At 47.0% G+C, this 18,223-nt stretch overlaps 1 protein-coding gene across 6 annotated transcripts; it reads right to left on the bottom strand.

Annotated features, from left to right (window-relative positions):
- Window positions 1-348: 348 nt before the first annotated feature.
- On the bottom strand, window positions 349-17,199 carry TSPAN16 (tetraspanin 16). 6 transcript variants are annotated; one of them, XM_020894352.2, is made up of 7 exons: window positions 16,914-17,185; window positions 13,973-14,170; window positions 10,059-10,133; window positions 8,187-8,294; window positions 3,949-4,101; window positions 3,036-3,119; window positions 349-528 (listed from the first exon to the last, which is right to left on the bottom strand). In XM_020894352.2, exons 1-7 carry the CDS (start codon window positions 16,980-16,982, stop codon window positions 481-483), a joined length of 735 nt encoding a protein of 244 aa, XP_020750011.1. In that variant the 5' UTR covers window positions 16,983-17,185; the 3' UTR covers window positions 349-480. The 6 variants fall into 6 exon arrangements, with proteins under 6 accessions (XP_020750011.1, XP_020750015.1, XP_020750013.1 ...); XM_020894356.2 differs by lacking the exon at window positions 3,949-4,101 and having other exon boundaries at window positions 16,914-17,199; XM_020894354.2 differs by lacking the exon at window positions 3,036-3,119 and having other exon boundaries at window positions 16,914-17,191.
- Window positions 17,200-18,223: the final 1,024 nt, after the last annotated feature.

The raw sequence follows: 18,223 nt of genomic DNA, 5'->3' as shown, positions 1-18,223 counted from the left end.
GGGGAAAAAAAGGTTAACGAAACAAACACTATTGCACTCTTGGTGATGGTTGAAACTGGATGAGGGTCTAGAGGATTCTTTTTCATGAGAATTTTAGATTTTTCTCACAAAGCAGTTTTTTTTTACCTTCTTTTTTGGCCACATCATGTGGTTTGCATGACCTTAGTTCCCTGAACCCATGCCCCCTAAAGTCCTAACCACTTGACCGCCAGGGAGGCTCCTCACAAGGTAATTCACAAAACAGGACAGTTTCAATGGCAGGAAGGCATGTCATCCCATCCAGGTACTTAGAATTACAACCGCTGTCAGCTGGGATGAAACAAAAAATGAAGGAGAAAGGAGTCAAGATGACGAGGATTTCCGGAATCTTTTATTATCGATCTCCTTCCAGACGCAGGGGGTGCCACAGAGAGACAGACTGAGACCACATCTCCTTCCAGCAGCCAGTGGGGCTCAGCGGTCCTGTTCTCCGCACGTCTGTCAGCCCAGCTTGATGAACAACAGCAAGGTGGCAAGAGTTCCTGGCAGCTGAAATGGGGGAAGAAAGAAACACTGAACCGACATGAGGCGTCTCTGGAACCCACGTCAAATTTAATACACGGAGATACATCGTGATTTAGAAAGGTCAGGGCAGGGTGTGACAGACAGCAGAGGGACTCTCAGGGCCAAGGTGGAGGTAATTGGGACTGTTAACACAGTAAATCTCATCAGAAGGTAGAAGGAGAAGGCATTTTGGGATGCACGTCAGTCACTCTCCATTTGTTTCCCCCAGATCTCATCTCCACCCTCTTTTGTTCTCCCTCTGGGTCCTGAAAATGACATTTCCCAGAATCCCTGGCTCCCGAGGGTTGCAAAGAGTCGGGCACGACTGAGCGACTCACACGTGAGCACACACACACACACACACCTGCTCCCTAAATTCCTGTTAAGTTTGGCCAGTAGAAGTACCAATAGGAGATGGGTGGACAGAAAGAAAGGTTGGAGTATTCTTTCCCCCACCCCCGCCCTCTTCTGCCCACCCTGAGCTCTGCAAATCACAGTTGTGGGCAGATGGCTCCTTCTTTCTCCTTTTCCTTGACTCTTGCTCTCCTTACCCCTTCAGGCATAGGAGCGTAAGAGCTTCCTATGTGGCTAGCCCCCATTCTCCTCAACCCTGCTGATACTTCCACAAGAGGCCCCTGAAAACTTTTTTTTAAGTTTTTTTTTTTAATGTGGACCACTTTTTTTTAAGTCTTTGCTGAATTTGTCACAATATTGCTTCTGTTCTATGTTTTGGTTTTTTGGCCACAAGGCATGTGGGAGCTCAGCTCCCTGACCCTAAAAATGTCCTCAAAGGACTCTCTAGGACTTCCCTGGTGGTCCAGTGGCTAAGAATACATCCGCCAATGCAGGGGACACGGGTTCGTTCCCTGGTCTGGGAAGATCCCACATGTCGTAGAGCAACTAAGCCTATGCACCAAAACTACTGAATCCTTGCTCTGGAGCCTGAGAGCTGCAACTACTGAAGCCTGTGTGCCTAGAGCTACCATGCTCGGCAACAAGAGAAGCCCCTGGAACTAGAAGCCCGTGCACTGCAAGGAAGAGTACCCCTGCTCACTGTAACTAGAGAAGGTGCATGCACAGCAACAAAGACCCGGCACAACCAAAACCAAACCAACAAACAAATAAAATTAAAGGAAAAGTCATATATATATATATATTTATTTATTTATATATTTTAAATGACTGTGAGGGCTGAATTCTGTTTCCTGCTAGGATCTTGACTGCTTTGACTTCCCTGGGGAGGATGGTGTGATGTAGTTTGCAAACAAATATTCAATATAAATGTGTACAATGAAAAAAAAATCCATTTTAAAATACGAATCAGACAGATGAGACTCATCCGTATCTTGGCTGGTGGTAATCTGCAGAAAAACAGTTTCATGTGAAGCTTCCCAGGTGGCTCAGTGGGTAAAGAATCTGCCTGCCAATCCAGGAGACACAAGAGATACAGGTTCAATCCCTGGGTCAGGAAGATCTCCTGGAGAAGGAAATGGCAACCCACTTCAGTATTCTTGTCGGGAGAATCCCATGGGCAGAGGAGCCTGGTAGGCTGCAGTCCATGGGGTCGCAAAGAGTTAGACGTGACTGAAGGGATCGAGCAGAGGCATGAAAAATCAATATGGGGAAAATGTGAGAAAAACTTCCAGGGCTCAAGGGGATGGACATTTTTTCTAATTAACAGCTTTACTGAGATGTAATTCATTTATCATACAATTCACCTTTCTAAAGTGTATACTTAAGTGGTTTGATTCCTTTACATTTAACATAATTGCCAAGAAAGTAGGATTTATATCAGCCACTTTGCTGTGTTTTCCATTTGCCTTTTTTGTTGCTCTTCTTTTATTCATTTATCACCACCTTCTGTTCTGTTGGATGTTTTCTTTTTAATATTTATTTGTTGAGCTGTGTCGGGTCTTAGTTGCAGAATGCAGGCTCTTCACCGCAGCATTCAAACTTCTCTAATTGTGGTGACTGGGCTTCGCTGCCCCAAGGCATGTGAGATCCTAGTTCCCCAACCAGGAATCAAACTCACCTCCCCTGCAATGGAAGGCAGATTCTTAACCACTGGACCACCAGAGAAGTCCTCATCTGCTGGATATTTTCTAGTGCACCATTTTAATTCCCTTCTTGTTTTTATTATATTTTAAAATTATTTTCTTAGTTGCTGCCCTGGGGAGTACGATGGACATCTTAACTATTCATAATCTAGTTTGGATTAATACTCAATCAGTACCATACAAAAACTTAACTCCTATATAGTTGTATTCTCTCCAACATTCTTTGTGTTATTCTTGTCATGTAAATTACATCTTCATATAAGCACAGTTTTATGACTATTGCTTTACGCAGTTGTCTTATAAATGAGGTAGGAGAATAGCTTTAACCATTTTTGTCTTTTGTCACTGCTGTGTCTCAGTGTCCCAAACAGTGCTTGGCACACAGTAGGTGCTCATTAAAAGACCTTGGTGTGTCCCAGAGGAGCTGGAACTTACCTGCATCACTGCTGCCCCCAGACAGCCCCCACTCAGGTTGGTGCTCTGAGTCTTGGTTATTTTCAGGAGCTTAGGGAAACAACCCTGGGGAAACAAACATCAAAGTAGGAGGGATCTGGTTAGGGACTAGTGGATTTCAAAGTGAAGTGAAAGTCACTCAGTGGTGTCTGACTCTTTGCAACCTCATGGACTGTACAGTCCATGGAATTCTCCAGGCCAGAATACTGGAATGGGTAGCATTTCCCTTCTCCAGGGGATCTTCCCAACCCAGGGATAGAACCCAGGTCTCCCGCATTGCAGGTGGATTCTTTACCAGCTGAGCTACCAGAGAAGCCCTGATGGATTCCAAGGTCCCATCAATCCCTACAGTTCAGATTCTTTCACAAAGTAATTTATTTACTTTTTTACTTTTTTTTTTTTGCCTCACCCACTGCATGTGGGATCTTAGTCCCCTGACCAAGGAGGGAACCCGTGCCCCCTGCAGTGGGAGTGCAGAGTCTTAACCACTATACTGCCAGGAAAGTTCACCCACCACAATTTTTATAGAAGTCAGTGGGAGGAATTTCCTGGTGGTCAGTTCGGATAGTTAGGACTCTGCTTTCACTGCTGAGGGTTCAATCCCTGGTCAGGGAAGTAAGATCCAGATAGCCCCTCGGTGTAGCCAAAAAAAAAAGTCTCTGGCCCTCAGGGTCTACCTAGGTGATGCTTGTGTCGCGTGGGTGCTCAGTCGATCAGTCGTGTCCGACTTTCAATCCCATGGACTGTAGCCCGTCAGGCTCCTCTATCCGTGGGATTTTCCAGGCGAGAATACTGGAGTGGGCTGCAATTTCCTCCTCCAGGGGATCTTCCTGAACTCAGGGATTGAATCTGGGTCTCCTGCATTGCAGGCAGATTCTTCAAAATCTCGAGTTACCTCCTGGTGGATGACGTCTGCAGATACATTGCGTCCATTGCAGTCCACGGTCCCCAGGGATTTACAGCAGCTCCGGGGGTAGGTGTGACCTGTCGCCCTTTCAAAGGAGGAGCCAGAAAAATCTGTGTAGTTCTTCACTCCACAGCACTTGAGCTGCAGAGAGGAGAATAAACACTTGAAGACTCCCTTTCAAATATTGAAATAATCCGAACAATAGAAATCACAGTCACCATGGCTACTGTTTAGAGCAGACAGTCGCATTATTCCAGGGCCTTTGCAAACACCGCCCTTTCTCACCCATCATGGCTCAGGACCCTCGACAACTGTCACCTTACTTGAGGTAGAAGCTGAACTCTTCACCATGGCCCACGGGGCCCTGCATGATCCTCCCCATCACCTTCTCATCTCCCTGCTGGGTCCCTTGAACTCACCCAGCTGCATATCGGTCTTCTGTTTCTTTTTTTTTTAATTGTTTATTTATTTATGGCTGTTTTGGGTCTTCGTTGCTGCACACGGGCTTTTCTCTAGTTGCGACGAGTGGGGGTTACTCTTCGTCGTGGTGCACGGGCTTCTCATCGCAGTGGTTTCTTCTGTTGCAGAGCAAAGGCTCTCGGCTCTCGGGCTTCAGTAGTTGCAGCTCACAGGCTCTAGAGCGAGGTCTCAGTAGCTGTGCACGGGCTTAGTTGCCCCTTGGCACGTGGAATCTTTCCAAATCAGGGATCGTACCCATGTCCCCTGCATTGGCAGGCAAATTCCTATCCACTGTGCCACCAGGGAAGTCCCTCCTTTCTGTCTTTTTCTTTTTTTTTAATATTGAATGTTTCTTTTTATTGTTTGGCTTTTGCTAAGCAAAGGGGATTAGACAAGATGGTGGTGGTAGTGGTTTATATGCTTCAGTCGTGTCTGACTTTGTGGCCCCATAAACTGCCACCCACCAGCCTCCTCTGTCCATGGGGTTTCCCAGGCAAGAATACTGGAGGGGGTTCCTATTTCCTTTTCCATTTCTATCTGTTTCTTAAGCACACTTAGTAAGCGCCAGCCTCAGAGTCTTTAGATGGTTATTTTTGGAATGCTGTTCCCTCAACTACCTACATGACTTACGCCCTCACTTCATTCAGGTCTCCAGCCCTGTATCAGTCAGGCCAGGCTACGTGATGCTGCATAACAAACAGGTCTTCAATCTTAGCAGTTCATCTGTCACTCACATGACATGCTCTTCCTAACCTGGCAGGAGAACTCCACTTATCCAGGTCTCTCAGGGACTCAGGCTGGTGAAGCAGTCACTATCCAGGTGGTTCCACTATTGGGACAGAAGGAAAAGAAAAGTCTCGAGAGCCCTGCACTGACAATTAGATAATTTGGCCAGGAAGTGACTCATACTACTTTTCATTGGCCAGAACTCATCAACGATCCCCGACTAACTACAAAGTACCTGGACAGGCCATCTACTGTGTGCTAAAAATAGATGACAACTAGTATCTGAGAGTAAACAAAATCCTCTCTCTTTACCTGCCTGTTTTCTTCATAACGCTTAGTACTCCTGACATGTTCACTTAGCGGTTTCTTGCCCATCTCCCTTCCCAGTGTCAGCAACACAGAGCAAAGGATTTTTGTTTTGCACCCTGCTTTGTCCCTAGACCCCTGAACAGTGCCCAGCACACAGTAGGTGTCCAACAAAGATTCATGGAAGGACATCCACCTAAATGTCCATAGGCAGAGGAATGGATAAAGAAGATGTGCTACATATATACAATGGAACACTACTTAGCCATAAAAAGAATGAAATAATGCCGTTTGCAGAAATATGGATGGACCTAGAGATTATCATACTAAGCAAAGCAAGTCAGAGAAAGGCAAGTATCATATGACATTGCTTATATGTGGAATCTAAAGAAAAAATAATACAAATGAACTTACAAAACATAAATATAGAAAACAAACTTATGGTTATCAGAGGAGGGATAAATTAGGAGTTTGGGGATTAGCAGATACACACTACTATATATAAAATAGATAAACACAAGGACCTACTGGCTCTGTGCTCAATGCTTTGTAATAAACTATAATGGAAAAGAATATGAAAAAACTATGTCTGTATAACTGAGTCACTTTGCTATATACCAGAAACAAATGCAAAATTGTGAATTAACTATACTTAAATTTTAAAAGATTAGTGGAAGGACTGTATGAATGAATGAGAGGTACTTTCCACCATCTCAAACTTCAGAAGCCAAAACAGGGATGCAGGCAAGTCCCCTACCCATCATGTGATGCCTCCAGAGCCTGAACTTGGCCCCATACCAGTTCCTGGGCCCCAAACTCAGAAAACATTTCTACAGACAGGTGATGGCTTTTCCCTTTCACATGCTTCCTGGCCTCACAGACCCTTCTCAATTGTCTGCCTCAAAAGCTTAGATGACACATGGAGGCCAGTCCTGCTCCTTAAACACCAAGACTAAAGTAATAAATCCTGGGGACATCCCCGGTGGTCCAGTGATTAAGAATCTGCCTTCAGAGGCAGGGGACACAGGTTTGATCCCTGGTTGGGGAACTCTGATCCCACATAACATGGGGCAACTAAGCCACAGCACCTCAACTATTGATCCTGTGCACCACAACTGGAGCGAAGTTTGCTCACCACAATGAAAGATCCCAGATACCGCAACGAAGACCCAATGTGGCCAAATAAATAAATACATATTTAAAAAAAAGAAATAAATCCTAACACCTCACATCCATGAGGATGGTTACTACCAAAAAGCAAAGACAAAAGATAATATGTCAGTGAGGATGTGGAGAAACTAGAACACTTGTGCCTTCATTGCTGTTGGGAATGTAAAGTGGGCAGTTTCTGTGGACATCAGTATGAAAATTCCTCAAAAAAAAATTAAATGTACAATTATCAGATGATCCAGCAATTCCATTTCTGGACATACACCTAAAAGAATGGAAAACAGAGACTCGGAGAGATATTTGTACACCTGTAAACCCAAGTGTCCATTGACAGTGTGTGTACTGCTGAGCTGCTTCAGTCGTGTCCAACTCTTTGCAACCCCATGGACTGTAGCCCGCCAGGCTTCTCTGTCCATAGGATTCTCCAGGCAAGAACACTGGAGTGGGTTGCCGTGCCCTCCTCCAGGGGATCTTCTTGACCTGGGGATCGAACTCTCGTCTCTTATGTCTCCTGCATTAGCAGGTGGGTTCTTTACAACCAGTGCCACCTGGGAAGCTCCGGTCCACGGACAGAGAAATGGATAAATAAAATGTAGTCCATCCACACAAAGGAATATTATTCAGCCTTAAAAAGGAAGGAAATTCTGACACCTGCTACACCACGGATGAACCTGGAGAATGCTTAGTGAAATAAGCCAGATATGAAAAGACAAGAACTGCATGATTCCACTTAGGCAAGGTCCCTGTGTGTGAGCATACTCAGTTGCTCAGTCATGTCCAACTCTTTGCGACACTATGGACTGTAGCCCACCAAGCTCCTCTTTCCATGGGATTCTCCAGGCAAGAATACTGGAGTGGATGGCCATTTCCTTCTCCAGGAGGACTTCCTGACCCAGGGATAGAACCTTCATCTCCTGCATTGCAGGCAGATTCTTTACCAAGCCCATATGAGGTCCCTAGACTCTTGAGAGTCCCTTGGACTGCAAGGAGATCCAACCAGTCCATCTTAGAGGAAATCAGTCCTGAATGTTCACTAGAAGGACTGATGTTGAAACTGAAACTCCAACACTTTGGCCACCTGATAAGAAGAACTGACTCATTTGAAAAGACCCTGATGCTGGGAAAGATTGAAGGCGGGAGGAGAAGGGGACAACAGAGGATGAGATTGTTGGATGGCATCACGACTCAATGGACATGAGTTTGCGTGAACTCCGGGAGTTGGTGATGGACAGGGAGGCCTGGCATGCTGCAGTCTGTGGGGTCGCAAAGAGTCCGGACATGACTGAGCGACTGAACTGAACTGAGCTGAACTGAACTGAACTAAAAGAAGTCATATTCCTAGAGCATTGTAGAATGGAGGGTGGTGGCTGCCTGGGGCTGAGGTGGGGAGAAGGAGCCTTTGTGGTTAAAGGGGACAGTTTCAGTTGTGGAGAGGCAGGCTGGCGATGGTTGCTCAACCATGTGAATGTGCTTAATGCCACCGAACTGAGCACTTAAAAATGGTTAAGACGGTAAATTTATGTTATGTGTCTTTCATTACAAAAAAAAAAAAAAGTGAACCTCACCTCCTCCATGACCAAATTCCATCGCATGGAGTAGTCATCTCGCTCCTCGTAACCTCTGTAATTCTTCCTCAGGGACACGAAGTTGTGCTCCAAGGCCACTTCTCGAACCTCAGCGATGAAACGGGGAGCGGTGAGCACAGAAAACAGCAAGGTGCCCATTTGGTGAGGTTTCTTGGGGACTCAGGGTGGGGGCGGGGAAGGGGACTTCCCGGCCGCTTCCTTCCTGGCCCCTCCACCAGCCAGGGTCTGCGCTGGAGGAGGAAGAACTCAGGCTACCGTCGGGCCTGCACCCCACCCCCCAGAGGGACACAACAGGAGCGTGGGTGTGGAGCCCAGCGCATCTGGCTGCTTTCATCCTCGCAAACTGCTTTGAATCATTTGCTCTTTTGAATCGCCCACTCGCCCGCTACGCCCCCGACTGGGTTGCAATTCGATTAGGGACTTGAAAATCATCTGTAGCAACTGAATCTCTCTCTGCACAAAAGGCGCGACTTTAATCTCTCTCTCTCTCTCTCTCTCTCTCTCTCTCTCTCTCTGTGTGTGTGTGTCTGTCTGTGTGTGTGTGTGTGTGTGTGTGTGTTTGAATAGAGGTTTAAATTTAAAACCTTTTTTTCCCTCCAAACAGGTAAAATAATCGCATGGTTCAAAATTCACAAAGCACAGACGGTAAATCATGAAAAGTCTCCCTCCCACTTTTTTATTCCAGCCAACAAGTTTCTCCCACTCCATCACAGGGTTACAGTTTCCTGTGTCCCCAAAGAGATATACTATGCGTGTCAAAGCAAAGAATACTCTTCTTACTGTTCCATTTGCTTCATACTACTCTCACGGCTCGGCATCCGGCTACTCTCATTATTCGGCTTCTGGCTGTTTTCAACAACAGCATTAGCGGCTCTTGGTAGCCGGCGCAAATCCCGGTGGCTTCGCTAATTTCTGTGTCCGGGAGCCTGACTTCCCGCTGCCAGCGACTGAGGGGCTTTAAGTGGCCTCTCAGTACGCATGCGCCCTGGGAGCAGCCCTTAAACAATGACTGATGATTTAGGTGGTGGATCAATACTGCAGCTCCCTCGCCCCTTGGGTTGGGGAAATAGTTGCATGCTCTTTGCGTCCCAACCAAGACTGATCCCAGTTGTACAGTGTAAGCTTTTAGCGGCTACATTCCCTTCCCTGCCTCACTGCTCATGCCCCCTACTGGTGCTTCTTGGGATCATCACTCAAACCAGGAGCTTTCAAATCCTTGTCTCAGGGTGGGCCTCGCCCAGAGGTAAACAAGAACAGAACTACATTCTGGAGAATGTACCGTCTCCTGTACATACAGCCTCTTTCTTCCTTCTTTCCAGCTGCATCAGGTTCCCTTGTCTGGATTATTATAAATTATAATCCCCCTCCCCCCAAACTGATGCTCCACTAGGACAGAAGCGATTTTTTGTACATCCTGGTATATGTATGTCAGGCTGCCCACAAACAAGCATATCCTTGGATAATTCCTAGAGACCAGATGGTTGGGTCAAAGCATACGTGCTTTGCCATTTTGATGGATATTGCTAAATAGCCCTCTATTTTGAACTCATTTCAAAACCGCAACAATTTTCACAGCTTTCCCCATTACCATCCCCTGCAAGGCTCACCGCAAATGCAGGAGAGAGGTCAGATTAACCCAGCAGGTTTTTTGAGGAGAGCCTTGGCGGAGAGGGCTGAGGTTTTTGGCTTTTTCACCCCATCTCTAGAGACGCAGTGTCCCACCACCACCAGATCTTGGAGGGCGTGGGTGCCTGGCGGGGGTGGGGGTGGGGTTCGCGGAGGGGAGTGGGCGGGGCTCTATTGATCCCATCTATTTCTAATGTGGAGTGGGAGAAGCCGCCATGTACTTACAATCTGGAAGAAGGCAAAGGCCACCGTGGCAGCCGTGATTTCCACAATAAGAATGATGACCGTGACCAAGAAACACTGGAAGACACAGCGAGGTGGGGGGTGGGGGCTGGGAGCCTGCTGGAAGTCCTTCCACCCCCACTCCCAGGCCACCCTGTAGCCTCTCTAGTTTGAAAGACCTCACGCCTGGTGTTGGGTGGTGGTGGGGTGGGAGGTGGGGTGGGTGGTGGGGGTAGCAGGGTAGTGGGGTTGATGGGGGGATTTTATTTTTTCCTTGTGTCATTTTCCTGGATGTTGTCCAGGATGCTGGCAGTGGGGTGTTCTTAAGAGCTAATACCTACAACCTCATTTCATGTCCAGAACTTTCTGGGAGTCCCAGAGGCCTAAGAGGGAACTTCTGACTGTGTGTGTGCAGACAGCAGGGCCTGAGTACGTGCTAAGTCACTTCAGTTGTGTCCAACTCTGCAACCCCATGGACTATACCCTGCCAGGCTCCTCTGAGCATGGGATTCTCCAGGTGAGAATACTGCAGTGGGTTGCCATGCCCTCCTCCAGGGGATCGAACCTGAGTCTCCTGTGTTTCCTGCATTGGCAGTGTGGCTCCTTAGCACTAGCACCCGTCTAGGAAGTCCAGATAGCAGAGAGGGATAGAAAAGCAGGAGGGACAGTGGGGACGTAGAACAGAGGCAGGAGGGAATTCCCCAGAGGTCCAGTGGTTAGAACTCCTGCTTTCACTGCCGAGGGCCCAGGTTCAATCCCTGGTCAGGGCACTAAAATCCCATAACCTATGCTTTGTGGCCAAAAAAGAAAAAGTTGCCGGGAGAAGAAGCAGGGCCAATAAATCTCAGATATGCAAATTGGGAGGAGAGGTGATAAGACTGAAGGGGAGATGCCAGATGACAGGTGGATGAGTGCCAGGGAGAAAATATCAACATATGCTGCCTCGTGTCTCCGATGAAATTCACATGCCTGGTGGGAAACAGTGGGAAATACTGTGAGGGGAAGGGGTGTCCAAGAAAGGTCAGCTCCTCATCTCCTTTCATCTATTTCTACCTATGCCTGTTATTATTATCAGCACCTTGGACAGCAGGAGATCAAACCAGTCAATCCTAAAGGAAATCAACCCTGAATACTCATTGGAAGAACTGGTGCTGAAGCTGAAGCTCCAGCACTTTGGCCACCTGATTCAAAGAGCCGACTCATTGGAAAAGATTCTGATGCTGGGAAAGATTGAGGGCAAGAGGAGACGGGGGCAAGAGAGGATGAGATGGTTGCATGGCATCACTGACTCAATGAACATGAGTTTGAGCAAACTCTGGGAGATGGTGAAGGACAGGGAAGCCTGGGTGCTGTAGTCCATGGAGTCGTAAAGAGTCAGATATAACTGAACAACACCAATAGTATTTCCCAACCTCTGGGTGACTGAGGCATCCAGAAGACATAGCCAGGCGTCGAAAAGTCCTACTGGTGACTTCTTCAGAATCTATCCTGAATCTACCCACTTCTAATGCCGGCCAGGGCCCCCCTGGGTCTAGCCCCGACTGTCTCCTATCAGGACAAACACAATCCTTCCACTCTGGTCCTCCCCGCATGGTGTTCCCTCCACAGCCACCAGAGGGCGCGTCTGTCAGGGCACAACTCTGCTCAGATCCCTCTGTGGCTCCCAACGCCATCAGGACTTTACTTTTGTGGATGAGGTCTCAGAGGCTTTGGATGGACCAGAGGCTGAGGGTAAAGTCGATTGAACTTGCCAGTGGGTTGGACTGTGGTATGAGAGAGAAGACTGACTGATCCTTCCAAGTTAAGCTATGGATAGAATAGTGCCCACAGGACACTGGAGATCCAGTGATTAAAACTCCCTGATTCCACTGCAGGGGGAGAAGCTTCCGTCACCATATGCTGGGCTTTAAGGCTAAAAAAGCAAAAGGTGCCCCCCATGCTACTGATCCTGTATACATCCTAGACAGCATATTAAAAAGCAGAGACATCACTTTGCAGACAAACGTCTGTATACTCAAAGCTATGGTTTTTCCAGTAGTCATGTATGGATGTGAGAGTTGGACCATAAGGAAAGCTGAGCCCTGAAGAACTGATGCTTTTGAATTGTGGTGCTGGAGAAGACTCTTGAGAGTCCCTTGGACTACAAGGAGATCCAACCAGTCAATCCTAAAGGAAATCAACCCTGGATATTCATTGGAAGGACTGATGCTGAAGCTGAAGCTCCAATACTTTAGCCACCTGATGCAAAGAGCCAACTCATTGGAAAAGACCCTGATGCTGGGAAAGATTGAGGACAGGAGAGAAAAGGGTGATAGAGGATTCGATGGTTGGATGGCACCACCGACTCGATGGACACGAGTTTGAGCAAACTCCAGGAAATGGTGAAGGACAGGGAAGCCTGGGGTGCTGCTGTCCATAGGGTTGCCAAGAGTCGGACACAGCTAAGAGACAACAACATCCTCTAGAAGAGAAAATGAAATATTGCAGACACAGGACTGGTTCAATAAATACTTGTTGAATGAAATAATCAAGAAAACTAGAGATGATAGATATTCAGGGAGGTGGAGCGTGAGGGTGGATTCTTTAAGAATGAGGGCTGTTGACTCTCTGGGAGATGGCTAGAGCAAGGATCACCTTGAAACCTCTAAATCAAAACCACTGGAATTTTGCAGCAACACAGTAGGGGAAGATGCTGGAGGCAGGGACTTTCCTGGTGGTCCAGTGGTGAAGAATCTGCCTTCAATGCAAGAGATGCCAGTTTGATCCCTCGTCTGGGCACTAAGATCCTACAAGCTGCAGAGCAACTGAGGCGCTCTGCTCCATCTAGAGAAGCGCTTGGGCCACAAGGAAAGATCCCACCTACCCCAACTAAGACCAGACAGAGCAAAAAAAAAGAGAGTGCTTCTTTAAAAACAAAACAAAAAAGATGTGGAGACAGATTCAACTTAAAATGGGATGATCAGTTCAGACAAGATTATAAGGGAAGTGGGAATGGGGACTCTGGGAGCTGGATCCTGGGGAGACATTTGGCCAAGGCTACATGGGAGAATGAGTAAGACATGTAAAATCTGTGACGTGATCTGATGATCATGCTCAAAATATTCTCACTCCAGGCATCTGACCGTGTACTTGTGCCATGTGGCAATTACTATAGTGTTGTATTCATGGGGGACATATACATGGGCCAACGGAGCAAAGCAGTGTGCATAGAACAGACCTGAGCGTAATAGAAACCAGCAAAGACAGAGGAGGACTGGATGGGCCAGGCGGTAAGTGCAATAGTATGTCACACAACTAGGAAAAAAAAAAGAAATCAGATCCTTACCTCACACCACACACACACAATCAAACTCCCAGAGACTAAAGAGCTAAGAGTGAGAAAGTAAGACATAAAATAACAGGAAGAAAATCTAGGAGGGTGTAATTTATGCACTTGGGCGGGGGAGGGGCTCTAAATGAGACCCATCATACAGAAAAAGATGGGACTCCCTTGGTGGTGCAGTGGATAGGAACCTGCCTGCCAGTGCATGGGGCACGGGTTCAATCCCTGGTCCGGGAAGACTCCACATGCCTCGGAGCAACTAAGCCCATGTGCCGCAACTACTGAGGCCACACGCTGCAACTTCTGAAGACTAGAGCCTGTCCTCCATCCACAAGAGAAGCCTGAACACTGCAACAAAGCGTAGCCCCCTGCTTGCCACTAGAGAGACTGCACACAGCAATGGAGACTGAACACAGCCATAAATAAATAACTTTTTAAAGTTATTTTTTTAAAAAAAGATGTTTGCATCTGGTGTTCTTAAAAAGACACCATAAACACTATAAAATAGGAAACATCAAAGGAATTTAGAACACCTGCAAGGAAGGATTCAGACATGACGGAGGAGTTGTGGGGTCTGTGTGCAGATCCAACTTACAGACAAGAGGGTGCCTCTGCTTTCCTTGGCTGCTCCCTGCCGCCTGGCGAAGCCAAGCAACACCATGACGCTGCCCATCACCAGGCACAGGTAGCCAACATGAAACAGGTATGCTGAGGACAGCCCAAGGACCTTGGTCAGGACAGCCCCTCTGAAATTCACATAGATGCTCAGACCAATGAGGATCATGCCAGAGAGCTTTAGAACAGAAAACAGGGAAAGCAATCTGTTAGCTGTATACAAACCAAACTCCTGGGGGAGGCAACAAAGGCCAATAAAATCATCAAAAACATTTCAAAACTCACAATGCCCAGAGTTGGTGAGGATGCAGAGAAACTTTCCATACACTGCTACCAGGCAACAGCCTTTTTTTGAGGGAAGGGGCAGGAGGATATTTTGTAATTGGTGTTTAAAACCTTCAAGATTTTATGGTAAAACTTTTTACCCAGAAATTCCATTTCTAGACATTCAACCTAGGAAAAATAGTCACATAGGATGAGCCTCAGAACCAGGTAAAAATGTTGGAAATAATTGAAGCAACCAAAGATACAGATTGGGTAGGTAAATCATGGTACCGCCTTGCAATGGGATCCTAGACAGTTATTTTAAATGATGTCTTGTAAGACAGAGGGTGGCACATTTTCTTTTGGAAAAAGTCCCCAATATTGTGAGCTTTGCAGGCCATACATTCTCAACTGAAACGACTCAGCCAGTGTATTGGACTGCAGTCATACACATGTGTGCATAGGTGCTCAGTCACTTCAGTTGTGTCTGACTTTTTTCGACCCCATGGACTGTAGCTGCCAGGCTCCTCTGTCCATGGGATTCTCCAGGCAAGAATACTGAAATGGGTTGCCATGCCCTCCTCCAGGGGATCTTCCCAGCCCAGGGATCAAACCCACATTTCATGCGGCTCCTGCATTGCAGGCGGATTCCTTACTGCTGAGCCACCGGGGAAGCCCAGCCACACACAATTCATAAACAAATTTATTTTATTTAAAAAGAAATGTTATCTGTTTACAGCATTGTATTTCACCGACTTCTGTTGTAGGAGAATGTTATTGACACACAAATATGTTTTTAAGGCCTATATTTAAAAAAAATAGATTGTCAGCAGTTCTGGTCCTTGGTATTTATCTAACAGAGTTGAAAACTTATGTTCACATAAAAACCTGCACATGGATGCTTCTAGCAGCTTTATCCATAGCTGCCAAAACTTGGAAGCCACCAAGATGGCCTTCAGCATATGAATGGATAAACAAACTATGGAACATCCAGACAATGGACTCTTGGCACGAAAAAAGCATGAGCTGTCAAGCCAGGAAAAGACAGAGAGGAAACTTACAGGCATATTGCTGAATGGAAGAAGCCAATCTGAAAAGGCTACATGGTTTATGATTCCAACTATATGACATTCTGGAAAAGGCAAAACTATGGAGACAGAAGAAAGATCAGTAGTTGCCAGGGGCTAGGGGAGTGGGGGGGACAGGTGAAGCATAGAGGATTTTTAGGGCAGTGAGACTATTCATATGATGCTGACATGGTAGATACAATTGTGAAAAGCCATAGAATGTACACCAGGAATTCCCTGGCAGTTCAGTGGTTAGGACTCCATGCTTGCACTGCAGGGGGCATGTGTTCGAACCCTGGTTGGGGACCTAAGATCCTGCAAGCCAGAAGGCATGGCCAAAAGAGAAAACAGTGTACAATGTACAAGGTCATAATGATATCAATGTCTTGCCTGCGTGCTCAGTCGTGTCCGGCTCTTTGCAACCCGGTAGACTGTAGCCTGCCAGGCTCCTCTGTCCATGGAAATTTTCAGGCAAGAATACTGGAGTGGGTTGCCATTTCCTCCTCCAGGCGATCCTGACCCAGGGATAGAACTCTCGCATCTCCTGAATTGGTAGGTAGATTCTTTACCACTGTGCCACCTGGGAAGCCTCTGATATCAACATAATTTCATTATAACAAATGGACCACCTTGATTTGGAATGTTGACAGCAAAGGAGTCTGTGCATGTGTGGGGGCCAGGGCTTATATGGGAAGACTTGGTACCTTCCTTTAATTTTGCTGTGAACCTAAAAGTTCTCTAAAAAGTCTATTTAAAAGGAGATAAAACTTACAATTTTTCAAAAGAGAAAAAAAAATGAAGATTGTAAAGCAGTCGCATACGTTTGTATTCCTGTTCTTAAAGGTACATAGAAAGGTCTAGGAGGATATAATAATGATATTTATTGAGCCGTGTTCCCAGGACAGGCATCAGCCACCTTTTAAATGCATTATCTTGTTAAATTCCCATCAAAATGAAGCCACACAGGTGAAGAGAGTAGGAGTAATATTTAATTTCCTTCTCTGTTCTGGCAATCTTTCCTCATACAGTCTTACTATTGAAAACAATGACTGCTTCAGCAGTGCACATTTCAGGTTTCCTTTTTTTTTCTTATTTTTTTTGCCCTGGTTCTCAGTTGTGGCATGTGAGATCTAGTTCCCGGACCAGGGATCAAACCTGTGCCCCCTGTATTGGGAGCACAGAATCTTAACCACTGGACCATCAAGGAAGTCCCATGGGTTACTTTGTAGTAAGAAAAAAAAAATGGTTTGAAAAATGTAAAGGACCAATAGAAGAACCATTCTCTCCTGCCTTTCCAAACAACTTTCATTTTCTGCAGTGTTTGCCTTAGAGCTGAGTTCTTCCACCATTGACCCCCAGGTCCCCCAGAGCACACAATTCTGCTTGATTTAGCAGCTCTGGGTTGGTGGAGGCGACGCCTGCTCCCAGTGCATCCTGCTCCTCGTCTGTCTGCCCTACATCCCTCCTGGGTCCCTGAGGACCACAGATCCGGATGCCAGCGAATTTGGATCAACTTATTTCTGTCTTTGAAGGAACCAGCCATGGAGGAAGGGCTGCAAAGCCCCAGGGTCCAGGTTGTGACATACTTACAGCAGTAACACCATTGAAGAAAGAAAACATTTTCTTCAAGGAATAATATGGAGTGTGCGTTTCAGCCATGTCAGCCAGACTGGGGTGCCCTGACCAGTTAAGTCAGCATCTTCCTAAACCTCTGGGCTCCTGTTTCCCAAGATGGTAGAGGTCTGGGGAGTGGGGTGGGGTTACCAAAGCTGACTTGCTCTGCCCCTCTCTCTTCTGGCTGCCTGATCCTCGGCTGGGGAGGGGCCCCAACGGCCGCCCCTCTTCAGTCACAGCCTTTATCACATCACAATCAGATGCTGGAGCGAGGCTCCCGGCACCAGGGAAGTGAGTGCCCCACACTGCACCCTGCTGGTTCTTCATCAGGAATGGAGAAGAAGTCACTCTGTTACACCCCACCCCCAGATGCTACCCAGGAACTACAGGGATAATGCTCAGCACTGACCACTCATGTGGTTAATGTCCCTGCTGACTGGGGGCTCCAAGTGGATACGTGTGTGGGCTGTCCAACTCATGGCTGTGTTCCCAAAGCCTGATACACAGTGGTGCTCAAGAAACCACTGTGGAATGAATGAATGAAGCAGGAGCAGGAATTCCATGGAGCAGGAATCTAGCTACAAGCCATCGGGTTCCTCAGTCCCTTGCCTACACATTAGCTCACTGGGCTCAGACTTCTTACATGGCTCAGAGAGGCCAAGGTAACTGCCCAAGACCACACAGGAAGTAGGGCCAAGGCTGGGCTTTGAAGCTCCAAGAGTGACACAGAGGTAGGAACCTCGGTCCCCTTCCCACCTGAGAGCCTGTACTTTCTGCATCTGAGGCCTCCTTGGCCAGGATGAAGATATCATCCTTAAGCCAATTGTCAATGATCAGTGGGTCTTTCTTGATGATGATGAAAGAAGCACAGAGGGCATTTCAGGGCAAAAAATGTGCATGCAGGCACTGAAGGCCCCCAGGCCCAACTCCTGCAGCCACTAACCCTCACTGTCTCCTGGCCCGCACTCCGTCTGGGTCCAATCCTGGGGGCTCCTCTGTCCAGCCCCTGCTTTGGAGTGTGTCTGTGACCAGGTCCTGGAGGGCTCAGGGGTTTCACGATCTTCTGTGATCCCCAGGGCACAACTCAAAGAAGAAAAAAAAAAAAAACTTTCCATTTGAATTCATTTAATGAATGTTGTCAAACTGCCTGCTTCTAGAAACATATAGAACTAAGCCAGATGTTCATAGAGGCGTGGCTGTCTCCTCCCTGGACCACGGGTCACGTTCACAGCTAGGAGTGTGTCCTTCCACATCTTTCTCTAAAAGGTCATTTTGGGAAAAAGAGC

Source organism: Odocoileus virginianus, chromosome 3, assembly GCF_023699985.2.
Source record: "Odocoileus virginianus isolate 20LAN1187 ecotype Illinois chromosome 3, Ovbor_1.2, whole genome shotgun sequence".
Lineage (NCBI taxonomy): Eukaryota > Metazoa > Chordata > Mammalia > Artiodactyla > Cervidae > Odocoileus > Odocoileus virginianus.
This window is presented reverse-complemented; position numbering and strand designations above follow the sequence as displayed.

Excerpts from the sequence above, each read along its gene's own strand:
- TSPAN16 (XM_020894352.2), bottom strand. The coding sequence starts at position 16,982 with ATGGCTGAAACGCACACTCCATATTATTCCTTGAAGAAAATGTTTTCT. Across the intron at positions 14,171-16,913 it reads TCTTCAATGGTGTTACTGCT|CTCTCTGGCATGATCCTCAT; the intron begins GTAAGTATGTCA and ends TCTGTTCTAAAG. Across the intron at positions 10,134-13,972 it reads GCAGAGGCACCCTCTTGTCT|TGTTTCTTGGTCACGGTCAT; the intron begins GTAAGTTGGATC and ends TGTGTCTTCCAG.